The following is a 15,864-nucleotide window of genomic DNA, read 5'->3' on the forward strand; positions in this document are numbered from 1 at the left end:
GGTGGAACAAACACCAGCTGACCTCTTAAGCCGAACATCTTTCTTCAAAGCTAAAAAAAAATATCTTCAACACTATCCAACATTGCTGCTTCAACACCTACATACTGGCAAGTTCAGCTCAAAAGGGTTCAGAGCTTTAATAATTCAAACGGTCAAATCAAAACCAGCCTTAACAAAAAAGACTTTTTGATCTCGCCATTCTGAATTGAATCACACACACATTATTTGATTATTCTATTCTAGAAAACAAAAAAGACGAGAGAGCTTTTCATCTCGCCATTCTGAATAGACAACTATATATATGGCCACAACTATAATTCTCTTAAGAGTACAATAGAAAGAAAATAGTGTATCTACAAAAAGAAGTCTCATCACAGAGCAAACCAACCCCAGTGGTACACTGGCAAATTGTTTCTCACATACTCCAGGAGACAAGATGAAGATGGTGCGGGATACGCAAACCACATGCAGCACAGCACTTAAACGATTATCTCTCTACCAAAAAGCCAGCTGAATGGAACACTGGATGATTTCTTGGCTCTTCCCTGAGCTCTCTCCTCCAACCTTCTAATTCTCGGTGGCAATCCACATACGAAATCTTGTGCTCTACGACCCTCACCAGAAAGACCAGTCAACTCCTCTATTTTCCATCTACCAACCAGAAACTCCAAAATATCAGCGTAATCCTTGGCCGTATAAACTTCCAGCCGCTGGGCAACAGCTGAGAAATTCTCGAAAAGATTATAATCCTGACCATCATACATCAAGTGGGCAGGCATTGTTATTTTTTTCTTCATCATGTCAGCTAAAGCCAATACAGTGCCATCTGGGTCTATCTCAAAGAGCTTCTCCACAATCTTTGTATAGGCAGTTTCATGACGTTTTTCATCCGAGGCAATGGTGCCACATATCTGAGCCAATTTCACATCCCCATGCTCTTTTGCTTGCCTGGCTGTGTTCCCATGGGAGATGAAGGTAGCCCTCTCTTGAAATGAAGTATAAATGAAACCAAGGTAGGGATTGTTCTCCGTTTTAGGATCCTAAAATTACGCAACAATTTATGGTGATGATCATAATAGTAACAATGATAACAATAAGGAACTGTCAATAACACATCCAGAAAGTCTATCTATACTCTAAGATAAATATTGGGAATTGTTAAAAGTTCTTATTTCTATACACTTAGAATAACTGCAAAGGAGTGTAGATTGATTCGACGTTACTAATGGAGGCATGAAATCTCTTTCTTCTGGGTCTCAATGTTATTTCCCAATAATACTAATCATGTTTAAAAGGTGCATGCCAACAGGGTGTGAATCAGCGGATAAGGTGTATATATATTAAAGAAAAGGTGGGATCCTTTCTGAAGAATGCTCTCAGTGTGTTTATCTACACCACTGCAGTGATAACTCATGAGATTAGACATCATTAAAATAGAATGACAATGACCAGTAGGTAAAACCTAGCAATGAAGGAAGTATTTCTATGGACTCCAAAAAGTAGTTGGTTGGATGTCACAAATAGCTGGCTTAAATTTCCAAGCTGAGGCATGAAGATCAGACATAACTTGTAAACTAATAAGTAGTTTAACTATCCTAGTTACTGAGAGTGACTTCCCAAAAAAGATTGAAATGACAGGAAATTTCAGGCTATGATATGTTCACTTGATAACTGTTTCTTGTATTTCCTGTTCTGATATACGTATTGGCCAGTAAAAGGTTTTTAATCCCTTCCAGTCTTCTAGTCAATGCAAAACAAGACAAACAACAAACAAACAAACAAAAAAGGAAAAAGAAAAAAAGAAATATAGAAGAGAACAAAGACATTCCACGTAGTCTGGTAAGTTGCATCCTATACAGATTCAACATAATTTCAAAAGCTTCCCCGCAATACCAAAATTTCTAAGTGTCTATAGAAAAGCAACCCAACATAATTGCTCAGAAATAATCAAAACTGAGAGAATGAGAGGAAACAAAAATCTCACCATTCCTGATCCAATAAGATACTGAATTGTCTTCTCGATTTGTTTCATATCTACTCGTCCAGAGAGATAGAGATACTTGTTTAGAAGGTCTCCATGCCTATTCTCTTCAGCAGTCCATGCCCTGGTCCATCTTGCCCAGGAGGTGAGGCTTGCACCAGTCTCATCCCGAACTCCATCTAGAGTATTAAGCATTGTCTGGTATGTTGGAAGAGCTTCTTCTGTGACCATATCTCCAACCAAGACAACAAAATAATCATCAGGAATTTCTTTTGCTCTTTCCCTCAACTCCTTTACTTGCTCATAGAATCCCTCCGACTCAGGGGCAGGAAGAAAATCTTGTGCTTGCCAACATTTCTCAACAGGCTTTAGGTGCACCAAGATGTTATCATCAGCCCACTCCTCTAAGGACTTGAAGATCTCAAGGTGTTCAGGAGGCATGGAATGAGTCACTTGAATGTGTGACTCACGTGGAGGGAATTGAGTTTTCTTCATCTTCTCAGTCTCTCTATAACAAGCAGAAGAAATAATCATCTTAGATTTCTTAAAAATACTTCAAGAGATAATTCTAACAACTTCAAAAAAAGTTTTCCAATTCACCAAACAACAAAGAATTTCCTAATTAACAGCCTCTTCCTCGTAGAACCTTTCCTAGGCAACCTCTTATAATACAGGCTGTCTGAGTGTGTTTGTGTTAATGTTTGTGGTCTCAAAGTAAACAGGCAAGATGAATTATATTTAAGTTTTGAGCATGAGAATCTTAGACAAAACAAGACCAAACTTTACCGACCATGTAGAGTACAGAGAAGTCATTGGTGCAGCTACAAAATTTGAAAGTAAAGCCGAACATAAAAATATTATGCAAACACATGTCTAACACAAATACACATGTGATTGTTGCTTGTAGTGTCAGCAAAATTGAAAACTTGTGAGCAAAATTTACATTTCATGGATAGCCAATGCAAATGTCAATAAGAGAACCACTTTTACAAATGGAAACAGTGGAAAAACAAACTAGTATAACATAGCATAACATGAATAGACTGTCAGATATGATAAATCTCTAACAAGGGTCTTTATATTCATAATTCACTTTGCAAGTCTTGAGATGAACTGAGAAGGAAGGAAAGAGATGCACATCAAAATTCCTACAATCAGCATGCAACATCGCAATTGAGAAACAAGCACAACACAAGGATACAAAATAAATAGAAAAGAAAAAGACTTGGAAAGCTATCCTCCAACTAAAACAAAGAAGAAAAGTCCAACAAGACCACATAACAGAATTAGGGAAAACCGGCTACAATAAATAAGGTTCAACTGTGCAAGTATTAGAGAGGACATAAAACATCAAATAGCAAGAGAAAGAAGGCATTTTTGATAAGGAAAAAAAAAAAAAACCTTTACATTAAATAATGTTTGTATATTCAGAGAATATTATAAAATAAATTGATTAAAAATTGAAACTAGTCAACCTACAGGAGCTATTCCAAAAGAAAGAGTTAAACGTGAAAAAATCATGCCAACCCTTCAACAAACGTGAGAAATAACTAAATGATACACACATACTTGAATTGAAAACAAACAAACAGGAAACCTCGGTCGTGATTTTCATTGCCCTTTGAGAATATCCTAGGAATATCAAGTTATCAACACAAACAGCATAGAAAGAAGAATTCTTTAAGAAGTAGAAAATATAGTTTAACATGATTAGAAATTTGTATATGCTTCTGCATCAAAGATTGAACAGATAGGATTCCCAACCAGTATCAAACCCAATGAAATAAAATAGCTCCCAACCAGTATCACATAAAATACAATAAAATGAAACTAGGTCAATTGTAGCAACATAGAGCATCGCAGGAGAAAATAATAGGATAAGAGTAATTTAATTTCAATTTTATTCACCAAGCTCAAATATATAAGTCCATTTGTCAGAACGTAGTTTGATATGAATGACATTAATGGAAAAGACCAGACTCCAGAGCCAAAAAATGAAGAAAGAAACCAGAAAATAAAAACAAACATCCAAGATCATGAAAGGCACCACCCAGCTCAGATAGTATCAAAAACAAACCAAAACAGAATGAATTGGAGATGATCGATGAGTAAGTAATGAACGTACAATTGGAAAGGAAGGGAAGAAACTCACCTGGAGACGGAATAACGAGTGGAGGCCATGGAGATTTTTGGAGATCTGAAATTGCGGGAATTAGAAGAAGAAGAAGAAGAAGAACAAGGGATGAGCGTGTGAGATGGAAAGGTGTTGAGCCTGCAGAGAGCCATTCTTGTTTACTTTGTTTGTTCCGGGAACAGAGGTAGCTCTCTCTGATCGATAAATTGCTTGCTTAATTTGCTATATATATTGATCTTTTGATTTGGGGGTGGACGGTGGTATATGACGTGTTTGATCTCTCTCTCTCTGTCTCTCTGGAGCTGAGTTGAGTTACAGTGGGAGATTGATTAAAAAAGCAACACGAAGAGAGAGAAGGAGAGAGGCAAACCAAACGTGGAAATGTTTGGCGAGGGAAACGGGAAGCCCATTGCCTTTCCCACAAGGGACCCATCATTTTCCCATTAATTACGTCATTGCCACTTTGATTTTTGGTCCCTTCTTCTTTTTTTTACCTGCTAGCTACTATTAAGTATTCCTACAACTCAGTGCATGATATTTATCCAACAACACACAGCTCATAAACCCAGTGATTCACCATAGCAAGGAAGGACCAAGCAATTCAACCGAGCTGGAATTAGTACTTTTTGAAGAAAAATATATTGATTGAATAAAGCGGTTTTTTCACATGACAATTACACGTTTAATAATTAAATATTTGCACATTATACAGATTTACTATTGAGAGGTGGGACCGTCAATAGATACTGATGTCGTTCTTGACGACGAACGGCCTTCAAAATCTGAAAGCAAAATCATTAAATTTTCACTTGGTTTCTGCATATCCTCCTCACTTTTAATAGTTCCTGCATACTGAATGAATAGTAAATACTCAGTCGGCTCTTTGAGTGCGAGTAAAGAATTCCCCAGCTAAAGATATTTTACTAAAAACAAATGCTATTGTACAAACCAGGCAGACTGCAGCGCAGCTTCCGTGGCTTCCTTTTCAAGTTTTTGAAAAACAAAAACACATTCTTTTCCTAGGGTTGGCAGCCAACAAATATACCAACCCAATGACAGCTATCTTCTGATTTTTTTCTTTTCTTTTCTCAGACAAAATGCGGGTGGGAAAGTACAAAATGTGTTCCTCACTTCCTTCATTTTGCTTCAATTACATTGTGAATTACAAAGTTTGGACAAAATCAAGCAACCACTTGTCAAAGCTTTACCACCAAAACCATACTCATACCAAAAACAACAGTCCTGATCAGCTATTCATACAAAAAATTTATTGTGCAGTGCTACAAGGAGAGCCATTTTGTCATATTTTACTATTTAAAACAACGAATTTACACTAAACCCACATGAGATTCAGAGATATCAGAATATCATTGAACACACGCCATGAATGTGGGGATTAAAACAGACATATAGCACAACAAAACTAAGAACTAACAAAGCTACAAGCCTAAACAACAGAAACAAGATGCTATCAGTCTCCGTATGTGCAACTTTGCTGCCCTTCAACAGCAGAACCTGGCTTCACAGCTTGCTGAGGTGAGGTTTCATTAGGGTTGATGCTTTTACCATTGGGTGGCAAGCACCTTTTTGAAAAAAAGGCAGTAATACTTTTGGGCAGCCCAGCACTCTTTTCTGATAATCAGGAAAACCAATACTAGCATAATTAGCAAAATACATAATGGTAGAGGTAATCATTTGAAGGCAGAGTTGTACATACCAGGAGACATTGACAAGCCAACTTTGTCCAGAATTTCCCTCTTGACCTGCATCATTAAATGAAAAATATTATTGCATAAAGGAATAATAGAGTACCGCTTAGCTTCAGACCCAAGTCTATTATACTTTTTCAACAGGCGTTCAATATTGGGTAACTTAAATACTAAAACCCAAAGTTTGACATGGACCAACCCTTGTTGCAACTTCCAATCTAGATGATAGGCCTGGTACTCCTTGTTTGATTCAATTCCATTGCCAGATAAGAATGCCAATGCCTACTTTTGGGAATGAAAGTTGTAAATGAGTTACTAACCTGCCAATGGTTATCCACAAAATCTGATATCTCTCGCACTTTATTCCTTAACTGAGTCTTTGAAGCAGCTGGGAACTTCTGCTGCAAAGCTTGTAACACCTTATTGATACTTTGGGAGCACGACTGAATGACAGACACCTGAAAATTGCAATGTCACTTTCAGTAGCCAACTATGGAATGTCAAAACAAAGTTGAGCACAATTTAAGATTAAACTATCCCCAACTCAATTGCCAGAAAAAACTATCCCCAACTCCTACTAGTTCATATTAATCAAGCCACTTATCTAATACACTAAAACTTCTGGAAGGATTTCTGAGTCCAAATGTAGAATGGAATGCACTACTCACTATTGCAGGCAGATCTAATTCCGGTATAACAGCCACAGCAGAGCTTGATTTAATACTGCACTTGCCATTTAAAAGGTAAACCTCTGGGTCTTCTTCTTGCATGCCATCAACTGTTATCTCCACCAATGAGTCACCAGGAAACACATGGATACTCAGAGCTTGCAAGCACATCTGTTCCAGCTTAGGAGTACTGCTAAGATCTTGAGCCATTAGCAAAGACGCCTTCTCATGCATCAAATTTGATATGATTAAAGGTTGATTTTTCTGAAGAGCACGTTCTGTCAAATTTCCTAAATACTTTTGCTGCCGAAGCAAAGAAGAGAATTTCTCGCTCTCTGAATCTTGCTTACAACTGGGTGATTTGGTCTCCTCACATGTGATATCAGTTTCCATCCTGTCCACTTCTACTCCCTGCATTCAGAGAACAAGCAAGTATCTCAAATAGAAAGTTTAGAGTTCTTTATTCTGGTATTCATGAATACAGGTGCGTGTGTGTGTGTATGGATATATGCATAGATATATATATATAGATACATACACTATATGTCTAAGTAACATGGGGCATTCTATAAGGAAACAGCTCAAAGGTTCCAATATACTTCTCCATGTGGCTTAATATAATAGAAACAGTCCTTAGACAACACAACACTAAGCAGGAAGGAAATTGAGGAATGTAATAACCTAATAAATTACAATGTTAACATACTGTACCAGAAAATGACTAAAAGAAGATGAGCGCATAAATGAAATTGAATATCTTTATAATATAACAGGCGAATGCATTTAAAACCACTTTGAGCATTTCAATACTTGGGAGTCCTGAATATTGGAATCCTTTATTATGTAACAGAATTAAAAATCACCCATGAAACTGAAATGGAAGTGACTATGGACCACACCATCCTTTCTTCTTTTTTTCCCTTCTTTTCTGCAAAAGAAGAGAATGGGCAAAGTTTCACCGGTAGACGCATTTGTAAACAAACATCAGGTTTCGGTACATACTTTACATGCCATGACATGACATGTCTGTGTACAAGCCTTGCGACTACTTTACATGCTACCCAGGTTTCGATGGACATCCAATGATCATTCAGAACATTATCAAACATTGAAAGCAACATCACAATTTCTCACCTCATTTTCTGAGAGATAGCCATCTGGTACGAAAAAACCATCTTCACTTTCATCTTCATCATCAGCTTTTGAACATCCCTCTTCTAAACTTTCTCCTTCATCGTCTTTATCGCAATCAGAGAGGCTCTCACCAGGATCCTCCTGTGACAATGAGGCAGTTGTTATAGGCAACTCATTTCTTACCTGTTAACTACTTTGTACAAAAAAGCATCACAAATTACCTCTTCCCAGTCCTCATCACTATCGATATCGTAATCCAAGTCTGGGTCCTTCCTAAGAGGGTGACACGGTCGAACAACATGACTGAAAAATAAGATTAAAAGAAAACTTCTGTGTCATAATTAACCCACTGCAGTAGAGCCTTCTAGACTCACTGTTATAGGTTAGGCAACCAGGAAAAAAATTTCTACACTTCAATAATGTGATTTAAATGCACTGATGCATCAAAAGGTAAAAATACAATGAAATTCTTCATGACACTTGACCTTGTTAAATTTTGTTCAGGAAAAAAATATGCCTTCATTTTTAAAAGGTATAAGAAATGCCTTAATTTAGAGGTAAGCTTTTCCTTTCTATGATGAATGCTACCAGAACACCTTAATTGAAGTTAAGTTGAGAAGAGAATTCAATTTGCAGAACAATCATCTTGTAATACTTCTATAAATAACGTCTAGGGTCAAAATAACAAATAACACATTTAAACCAATCTAACACATTACTTTCTTGTTCCCCTTTTACTATTGTACCAAAAAGTTCTATCAAAATCATACAATTATAAATTTAAAGGTATCCGATCACTTACGGTCAATACAAGCCTACAATAACTCATGTATAAAGAGATCATGTGCTGGCCTATGGGGTTTTAGCTATCAGATATGAGCAAACATTGGTATGTTTCCAACTTATTACTGGAAAGTTGTCAAATATATACTGCTGTGTGAAAATTCACACTGTGGTCAATGAAGATTGATCAAATAATGAATTCTAAATATGTACATATCAGACACATAATCTGTGCACAATGTCTCACTTTGTCTCACTCCACTAAAATTTATGAAAGAGGAGCTCACCTTTTCTTGGACCATATACCATAAAATGCAGGTCTATGGCTCTTATCAAATTGTAACAACTGCTTTCTTGATTTGAATTTCTTGACCTCAGCAAGAATTTGACATGATCTCTCATCATTAACAGGTTCTCCCCATCTATCTACAAGTTTCTCCATGCTATCATCACCGTGAACTAGTTCTTTACTGGTTGTCAGCTTGAGTTCCTTAAATAGCTCACTCTTAGGCTTCCGACGTATTCCCCAACTTTGGTTTCTGTTTGAACGAATAGAATGACCTAAATGGCGCCAAGAAGACAAGTGCGACCTGCAAATTGTGGAAAGCCTGTCAGTATTCTCAGAGAAGACACATTATTAGTGGTTCTATAATTTCAACAAATGCTGCCAACCTGCGGATATCCTGGGCACTAAATTTGTCATTAGATGAAAGGGTGTGGTCCATTGACTGAGTAACTGCCTCAGACAAATTTTCATCATTCTTACTTGATGAAATAGATACAGTTCTTTTAGTTGGTAATTGGTCATTCTGGCATGCAGGGCTGGGTTTGGTTCTTTTAAGAAAACGATCCATGATTGAAGCTTGCTTTTTTATGGAAAGTTGATCTTTCAGTTTAGCTTCTTCCTTCTCCCGGCGCCGTTGTTCTTTTTCAGCATCTTCTTGCTGCTTCCTCCGTAGTTTCCTTATTTCAGATTCTTCTTTTTCCCGACGCTTTTCAACTTTTTCTGACTCCTCTAGCAGCCGCTTTTGCTCCTTCTCCTGAAATATCTCGACAGTTCATAACAAGAGAACTAGGAAGCAGAAACCCGGCAATGATTATGTCAACAAATAACTTACATTTTGCAGCTCTTCTTTTTGACGCTCACGTTCCAATCTTTGTTTCTCTTTCTCAGCCTCTCGTTTATCTCGCTCCATTTGTTTGATTTGCAGTTTCTCCTCTCTTTTTGCTTGCTTTTTTACCCTACAGTAAGCAAACAAAAATGAGAAAACACATCGTAGAAAGAATCTATAAATTTAAAACAACAATAAGGATACTCGCCCATATACATACATGTCTGCACTATTTTTCAGTGATAGGCGATTCATTAATGAGCGAATCTTTGCCTCACAGGAAGCTTTATCAATCATTTCCGATGCCTTCATCAGCTCCTGAATGTAGCTTTGATCACTCTCCGGCTTTTGTAATGCCATTATCATTGCTATAATAAACACAAACACCAGTAACCCACAATCAACCAATTGACCTTAATGAAGATGAAAGTGCAGGAATAAGATGTGCAGAGCTGTTCAAGTGAAGCATGGAGTCACGGCCAGGACTAATTCAGAGTCAAATTAAAATGAATAAATAAAACTACATCAGTGCTGAGATCATGAATACACATCATGATCAACAAAGACGAAACATGATCAACAAGTGTAAAAGCTTGATTGCTCTACTTCACATCAGTGTAATAAATAAAAAAGATCAAAGTAGATGAAGACCAATCTCTATCAGTAGATCTGAAGTCTGCATCAACTCTTCTAACTCTAAGCTGTCATTCATTTATCGCAACTTTGGAAACACTTCAATCTTTTACCCAACCTAAGGACCATCTTAACTTACCATGTCAAGTCAATTCCCAATAAAATATAATAAAAAATCAAACACTTGACAAAGACACTCTGCAACTTGCAGCCCTGCTTCCTAGAGAAGCATTGTTAGATTTTCCAAATGTTGATCATAATATCAGATCAATGAACACCCACATTACAAGTTGCTTCCTGTCTTTCTACTTTCATCATTCTGCAGTACAATTTAAAAACTCTGGGGCCTCTCAAATCATTGCCAATTAATTTTGGGTGGACTGCTCTAACTTCTATATGGTATCACAACACGCCATTCCCACGTTAGGCAAAAGCCGCACGTGCTACAATTACTTAATTTATTATCCGCATGATTCACACCACACATGAAAAGGCGGTATGTGTGTTGGTATCATACAATGGCAATGTGAAGCCTAGCATTACCGTTTATGATGTCTTGGGCCTCTCCACCCAATCCCAATTGGTTTTGGGTTACATTCTCTAACTTCTCAGAATAGCTAAAGTACTGGTTGGGGAGCATACAGTTAATTAGGACAGACAAGCAAATCAACTGGATCAACTGTCAAAATTACCTTATGTATCCTACCATAGATTACAGAAAGTGAAACTCAGCTCATGCTAAAAAATAGTTGCTTATTTACAAGCTTTTGTTTTGCTCATCAGCGGCAATGTGATGTTTAAAAATAATAATAATAATAATAATATTGATGGAATGAGCAGAAGATAACCAAAACCAGACATTTATTTGAGGAAGCATATTGTACCAGAAACAGCAGTAATCCTTTCATTGATCTTTCTTCGACAGGTACGCCTAATATTCAAAACCCCACGCACGGAAGCTGGCATCAACTTTACATCCCTTGTCTACAATAGATAAGAACAACAATGATGTAACAAGCCACGGAGAGGATAAAGACTGGGGCACAAAAGCTTGATTAACGACAAAAGAATAACATGCCCAATCAACGTAGAAGCAATATCTAATCGAACAAAACAAACAAACAAAAAATAGACAACAGATGAAGAACAGAAACATAAACAAGAAATAGATTAACTTAGCCAGAAACAATTCAAACATTCAAGTAGCAAAAAGAAAGTCAGAGACAGATTGAGAGGATATTCCCTCTCAATACCAAATTAGATATATAGCCACAGTGAGATTATCAAAGATTTAGATAAGAGTAAAGAGTTCCATGAACACCTAAACCCTAAAGAAGCGCAAGCATAAGTAAATATCAAAAATTCATAACTCTATCACAACAAATTCAGCGAAATAAGACAAAACTGAACAAATCCAGTAATCAATCCAATAAAATTCGGGGGCCAGAGCTCACCTCCCAACACCAGAGACAGGATTCAGATTCGTCCTCCAACACATCGGCATCGGCATTAGGCACGCCGTACATTTCTCTCTGGCCAACCAAGAGCACAATCTTCTTCACGGTGGCCAACGTCACATCCCCGAAAGCATCATTTCCGTTCTTGAGCTTCTGGAAGACCTCGTCAACAAGCTTTGACAATGGCAGCGCACTCTCTTCCATCAAAGCCCCAATGACCGATTTCAAATCGTTACCACATTGCTTCAAATCTAAGCACCCTCTCTCACTCATCACTTCCCTGTAGTACCCAAACAACCCATCAAGCTCTTTGCGAAACAACCCAATCTTAGCCTCTTTCTCCTCAACCCCTAAATCTTCTGGGCCCTTGCTACCCCTCTTCCGCTTCTTGGTCTTCTTCACTAGATCTTGACCCTCTGTTTTCTGGCCACTTGGGCCATCGATTACGACCACTTCGCACGTCATTTCCCAAACCCTAGAATTTGAAACAGTGCGATTCAATCAGCCCCAGATCAAAATTCACAAATTGAAAGCCGAAACAATCAGAGGATCTGACCCGGACGCAAGAACGACGCTGGTTAAGGGATCGAAGCTCAAAAACCCTAATCAGACAGAAAAACTTTTGGAATTCTTTTCTGAACGAAAAGAAAATAAAAGAAAAGAAGCGGGTGATTTGGTGGGTGGAGAGTGGAGAGACAGAGAGAGCGGCAAACAGATATAATTTTGGATCCAAAGACAAAATAACAAATAATTTCGATTTTTTTTTTCGCTTGAGAAAAAATAACATCTGACTCCTTTTAATTTTATAACCAAAATAAAACATCGGAAGCAAAATACCAATTCTTTTTATTAAATTTCTTCCCGCCTTAGTTAATTATTCAGCCAAATTTTGCTTCGACTTTCGCGCGTTAAGTTGCGCGCCGGTACTGCTAGATGCGATTGTCAATGTTATGAGAGTCCCTAGGTGTTGGGCCTTTGACAGAAAAAAATTGTAGTATTTCAGTACCAGAAAAGCCCAACCTAATCAAGCCCAAATAGGCATTGATCACCGAGCTACTAGTGCCAGACCATCACAAATTCTTCTCTGTGTAACCGTGTTACCATGTTAGGTAAATTCTGCTAGGTTTGTGTTCTTAGTCCACGGTCACGGTCACGGTCATACAACTTCTTGGTGGTGGTTCAAACTATCATAAGATTTGAACGAGCGCTGTTGGTTCACCTTTGATGATCATCACGATTTGCTATAAGGGCCAACCGGGCACCACACTGATGTAAAGAGCCGATAGGGTAGTTTTGTTGACTTTTGGACCAGGGCGACCCAATTTGCCACTCAATACGTGATTTTTTTATTTATTTTTTTGCTTGTTTAATTTTGTTTACTGCTATTTTTATCATCTCTATGTCCATGCTACATTTATTTGGATACAAACATTTTGTACATTCAACAATCGCTTGCTTAAGCGCACAAAGTATAACTTATTTTTTGTCTACGTAATTAGGATATACTTGTAAGGTTCCAAAAATTTCTATTTATTTTCAAAAATAGTTTTTGACAATAAGATTTGACAAGGACGATAAAGGATGAAGAAATCAATTTCGGGAATTGGCTTGGTGTCAATACCAATTTGGGCCATTTAATTTTAATTGGGCCAACGTAGTTTCATTCGGTGTAGAGAGTAAATTCTTGCATCAACTTAAATATCCGATGGATCAAGGTACTACGGTTGAGCTTAATAGATTAACGAATGTTACTCGTATCAAGATTTGTCGAATTTGATTATGCGTAGCCTGGACATCAGGTCACGGGATGCATGTCTCGGTTGGGCCCTACCATGGCTTGTGGGCCCCCTAAGAAGGTGTTACTTATGCTTGGTGAGATAGCAAATTAGTCATGCTAATGAGAGGTATCTACACCTTTCCATCTCTTACTTTCCTCTAACTTTGAAATCCCTCAATAGTGAAAGCTTTGTGGCCAAAATGGCCAGTGGGCTTATTAAAAAGAAAACAAGGTAGACAAAAATCTTTATCTTCATTTGAAGAATATTCTAACCATGAAGAAAATAGTGGAAACCACGGAGATTGAAAGCTACGGTTGTGCTTTCCTTTTGGTGGATATGATGAAAGTACAGGCTGGTATGGACCAAGTTTAATATAAGTATGTCGGACTTCATCTTGCAGATTAGGATGATATTCCCAAATTTGCGGACGTTTTCCCGGATCATGCTCTATTGAATCAATCTGAATTTCATTGATTTCAGTTCTTGGAAATTTAGCACGATTTTCAGCCTCTTGAGTCTCAACATCAGATTGTGGCAAGGTAGCATTAGATTCAGAGTTATCGGGCGTTTTTCTTTTAGTAAACCACTTATCAAGTGTCTTCTGTGTGGATGACTTTTTCATCTACAAATCAAAAAAAAAATTGCATATAAACAATGAGTATTCAAACAAAATCAATCGAACAAAAGCATAAAAAATGGAAAAAGTATAATACAGCAAAAAAAAAGGGGTACCGCACCTTTCACAATTCTGTTTTTTTTTTTTTTTCAATGACTACCTTTCACAATTTGGTTGTTGCAGATTAGAGAGAGGGGAAAAAAAAAAGGTTATCGAGTAGAAAGAGGGATTGCAAACCCCAACTTATAGAGATAGCTGTCAAAATCCTAATAGCAGGCTTGGGATTTGGAAGTTTCTATCACCTTTAACTTTGATTGCTAATTTGCTATTGTAATCTTAGGTTAAAGAAATGGAAGAACTCAGACAAGGTTAGAGCATTGTTGGTCTCTCCCAGGTAAATGTATTGATTGGCCTTTTCTGGTAACTCATTATAGTGGCTAGAGTGATCTGACATGTTTGTTATGGCTTTGGTGATATTGAAGTTCCTTGTTATAGGATACAATTGGTTTAAGATCTTTTGCTGCTAAATCATGTTTGAGTTAACATATTATTTTCACTTTGCAAATAAATAGAAGAATGGAAGTAAGAACCTTTTTTTGTGGTTATTGTTTTGGAAGTAGGAACTATGCTATTCAATCTATTTATTTGAACAATTATGAGGACAAGTTTGATGATAGGTAGCAAGCATTTGACTAAAGAATATTGATAATGCTATGCCCTGTTGTTTTTCTTATTTGCAGATTACACAAATAAGTAGCAAGCTTTTGGCTATAGAATTTGGGTTGTAATATAAGACAATAGAGCACATTGCAGGAAGCAAATTAATATTGATTAATCTAGTCTTGTTGCAAGTGGCTTGAAGGTATGCTAATCGGTTTATTATCATTACTTTATCTTTTCTCTTTTAAAAAATGGGTCACTAGTTTTAGTTTTGCTGACTAGAGCTTACCAATCATACTTTTCAGGAAGAGTTGTTGACGATCGTGTAATAACTGCTCAGTCTGCAAAATTTTAGTGAATCTAAACAAAAATAAAGATCAAAGAGAAAGTGAACTTGATATGTGACCCCAATGGCCTTTCTTGACTTGAATTTTATTTTTTTGGCTTAAAAGGCCTTGATTCCTAGATTCCAGTGTAATTTGCTGCAAGTAGAAATAATGAGCTTGATAATATGGCTCACAACCTTACATTGACTAAAGATCTATAATACAATTAAGGGGCGGTGACCACTTACCCAATTTCAGCTTCAAAATTGCCCACTCCAGTAAGAGATTATTGTGCCCACTTACCCATTTAAAAATAAGAAGACTATTTTAGACAAACTTTCATTATAAAATTAAAAGCATGCCACTCTCTCTCTTCTCTTTCACGCTAACAACGACCTCTCTCTCTCTCTCTCTCTCTCTCTCTCCTATGCTTCCCGAGCTTGTCGCCGGAGGCCTGCATACTCGCCATAGCTAGCAGTTATTCTTCCTCACCGTTCTCGACTTCCTGCTCTTCCAGACCGCCACCGCCGCCTCTTAGGCCTCCCTCGAACACGACTCAATCGAAATCTCATTCACATACTTCTTCACTCTCTGGCGGCCGAAGAACGGCTCCTGCTTGTCGTCGCTGGAGGAATCGGTGGCTTCGCCGTCAGTGACGGAAATCTATACAATCCTGGGTCGCACCGCCTCCGCTTCAGAATTAGAAACGAGCTTGGGGTGATTCCAGTGCTGCGAGTACTTTACGGCTGGATTCATGGGTAGATAGATAGACCAGGAAATAATCTTCAGATTCTAACGCAACTTATTTGCATTGAAAGCGAGGTGAGTGAGTCACATAGGCTCCCAGTGGGAGCGTGAAATAGCTAGAAATTG

At 37.6% G+C, this 15,864-nt stretch overlaps 2 protein-coding genes across 2 annotated transcripts; both read right to left on the reverse strand.

The window, feature by feature from the left end:
* Positions 1–212: 212 nt before the first annotated feature.
* Positions 213–15,409, reverse strand: LOC112191292 (stearoyl-[acyl-carrier-protein] 9-desaturase, chloroplastic). The gene is made up of 4 exons (XM_024330617.2): positions 15,388–15,409; positions 4,134–4,309; positions 1,985–2,489; positions 213–1,040 (listed from the first exon to the last, which is right to left on the reverse strand). The coding sequence occupies exons 2-4, from the start codon at positions 4,265–4,267 to the stop codon at positions 480–482; spliced, it is 1,200 nt and encodes a 399-aa protein (XP_024186385.1). The 5' UTR covers positions 4,268–4,309; positions 15,388–15,409; the 3' UTR covers positions 213–479.
* LOC112191289 (chromatin assembly factor 1 subunit FAS1) lies at positions 5,309–12,407 on the reverse strand. The gene is made up of 12 exons (XM_024330616.2): positions 11,609–12,407; positions 11,039–11,138; positions 9,742–9,889; positions 9,528–9,651; positions 9,082–9,449; positions 8,697–8,999; positions 7,848–7,929; positions 7,627–7,767; positions 6,493–6,903; positions 6,145–6,282; positions 5,833–5,878; positions 5,309–5,747 (listed from the first exon to the last, which is right to left on the reverse strand). The coding sequence occupies exons 1-12, from the start codon at positions 12,074–12,076 to the stop codon at positions 5,587–5,589; spliced, it is 2,490 nt and encodes an 829-aa protein (XP_024186384.1). The 5' UTR covers positions 12,077–12,407; the 3' UTR covers positions 5,309–5,586.
* Positions 15,410–15,864: the final 455 nt, after the last annotated feature.

This window comes from Rosa chinensis, chromosome 3 (assembly GCF_002994745.2).
Source record: "Rosa chinensis cultivar Old Blush chromosome 3, RchiOBHm-V2, whole genome shotgun sequence".
NCBI lineage: Eukaryota > Viridiplantae > Streptophyta > Magnoliopsida > Rosales > Rosaceae > Rosa > Rosa chinensis.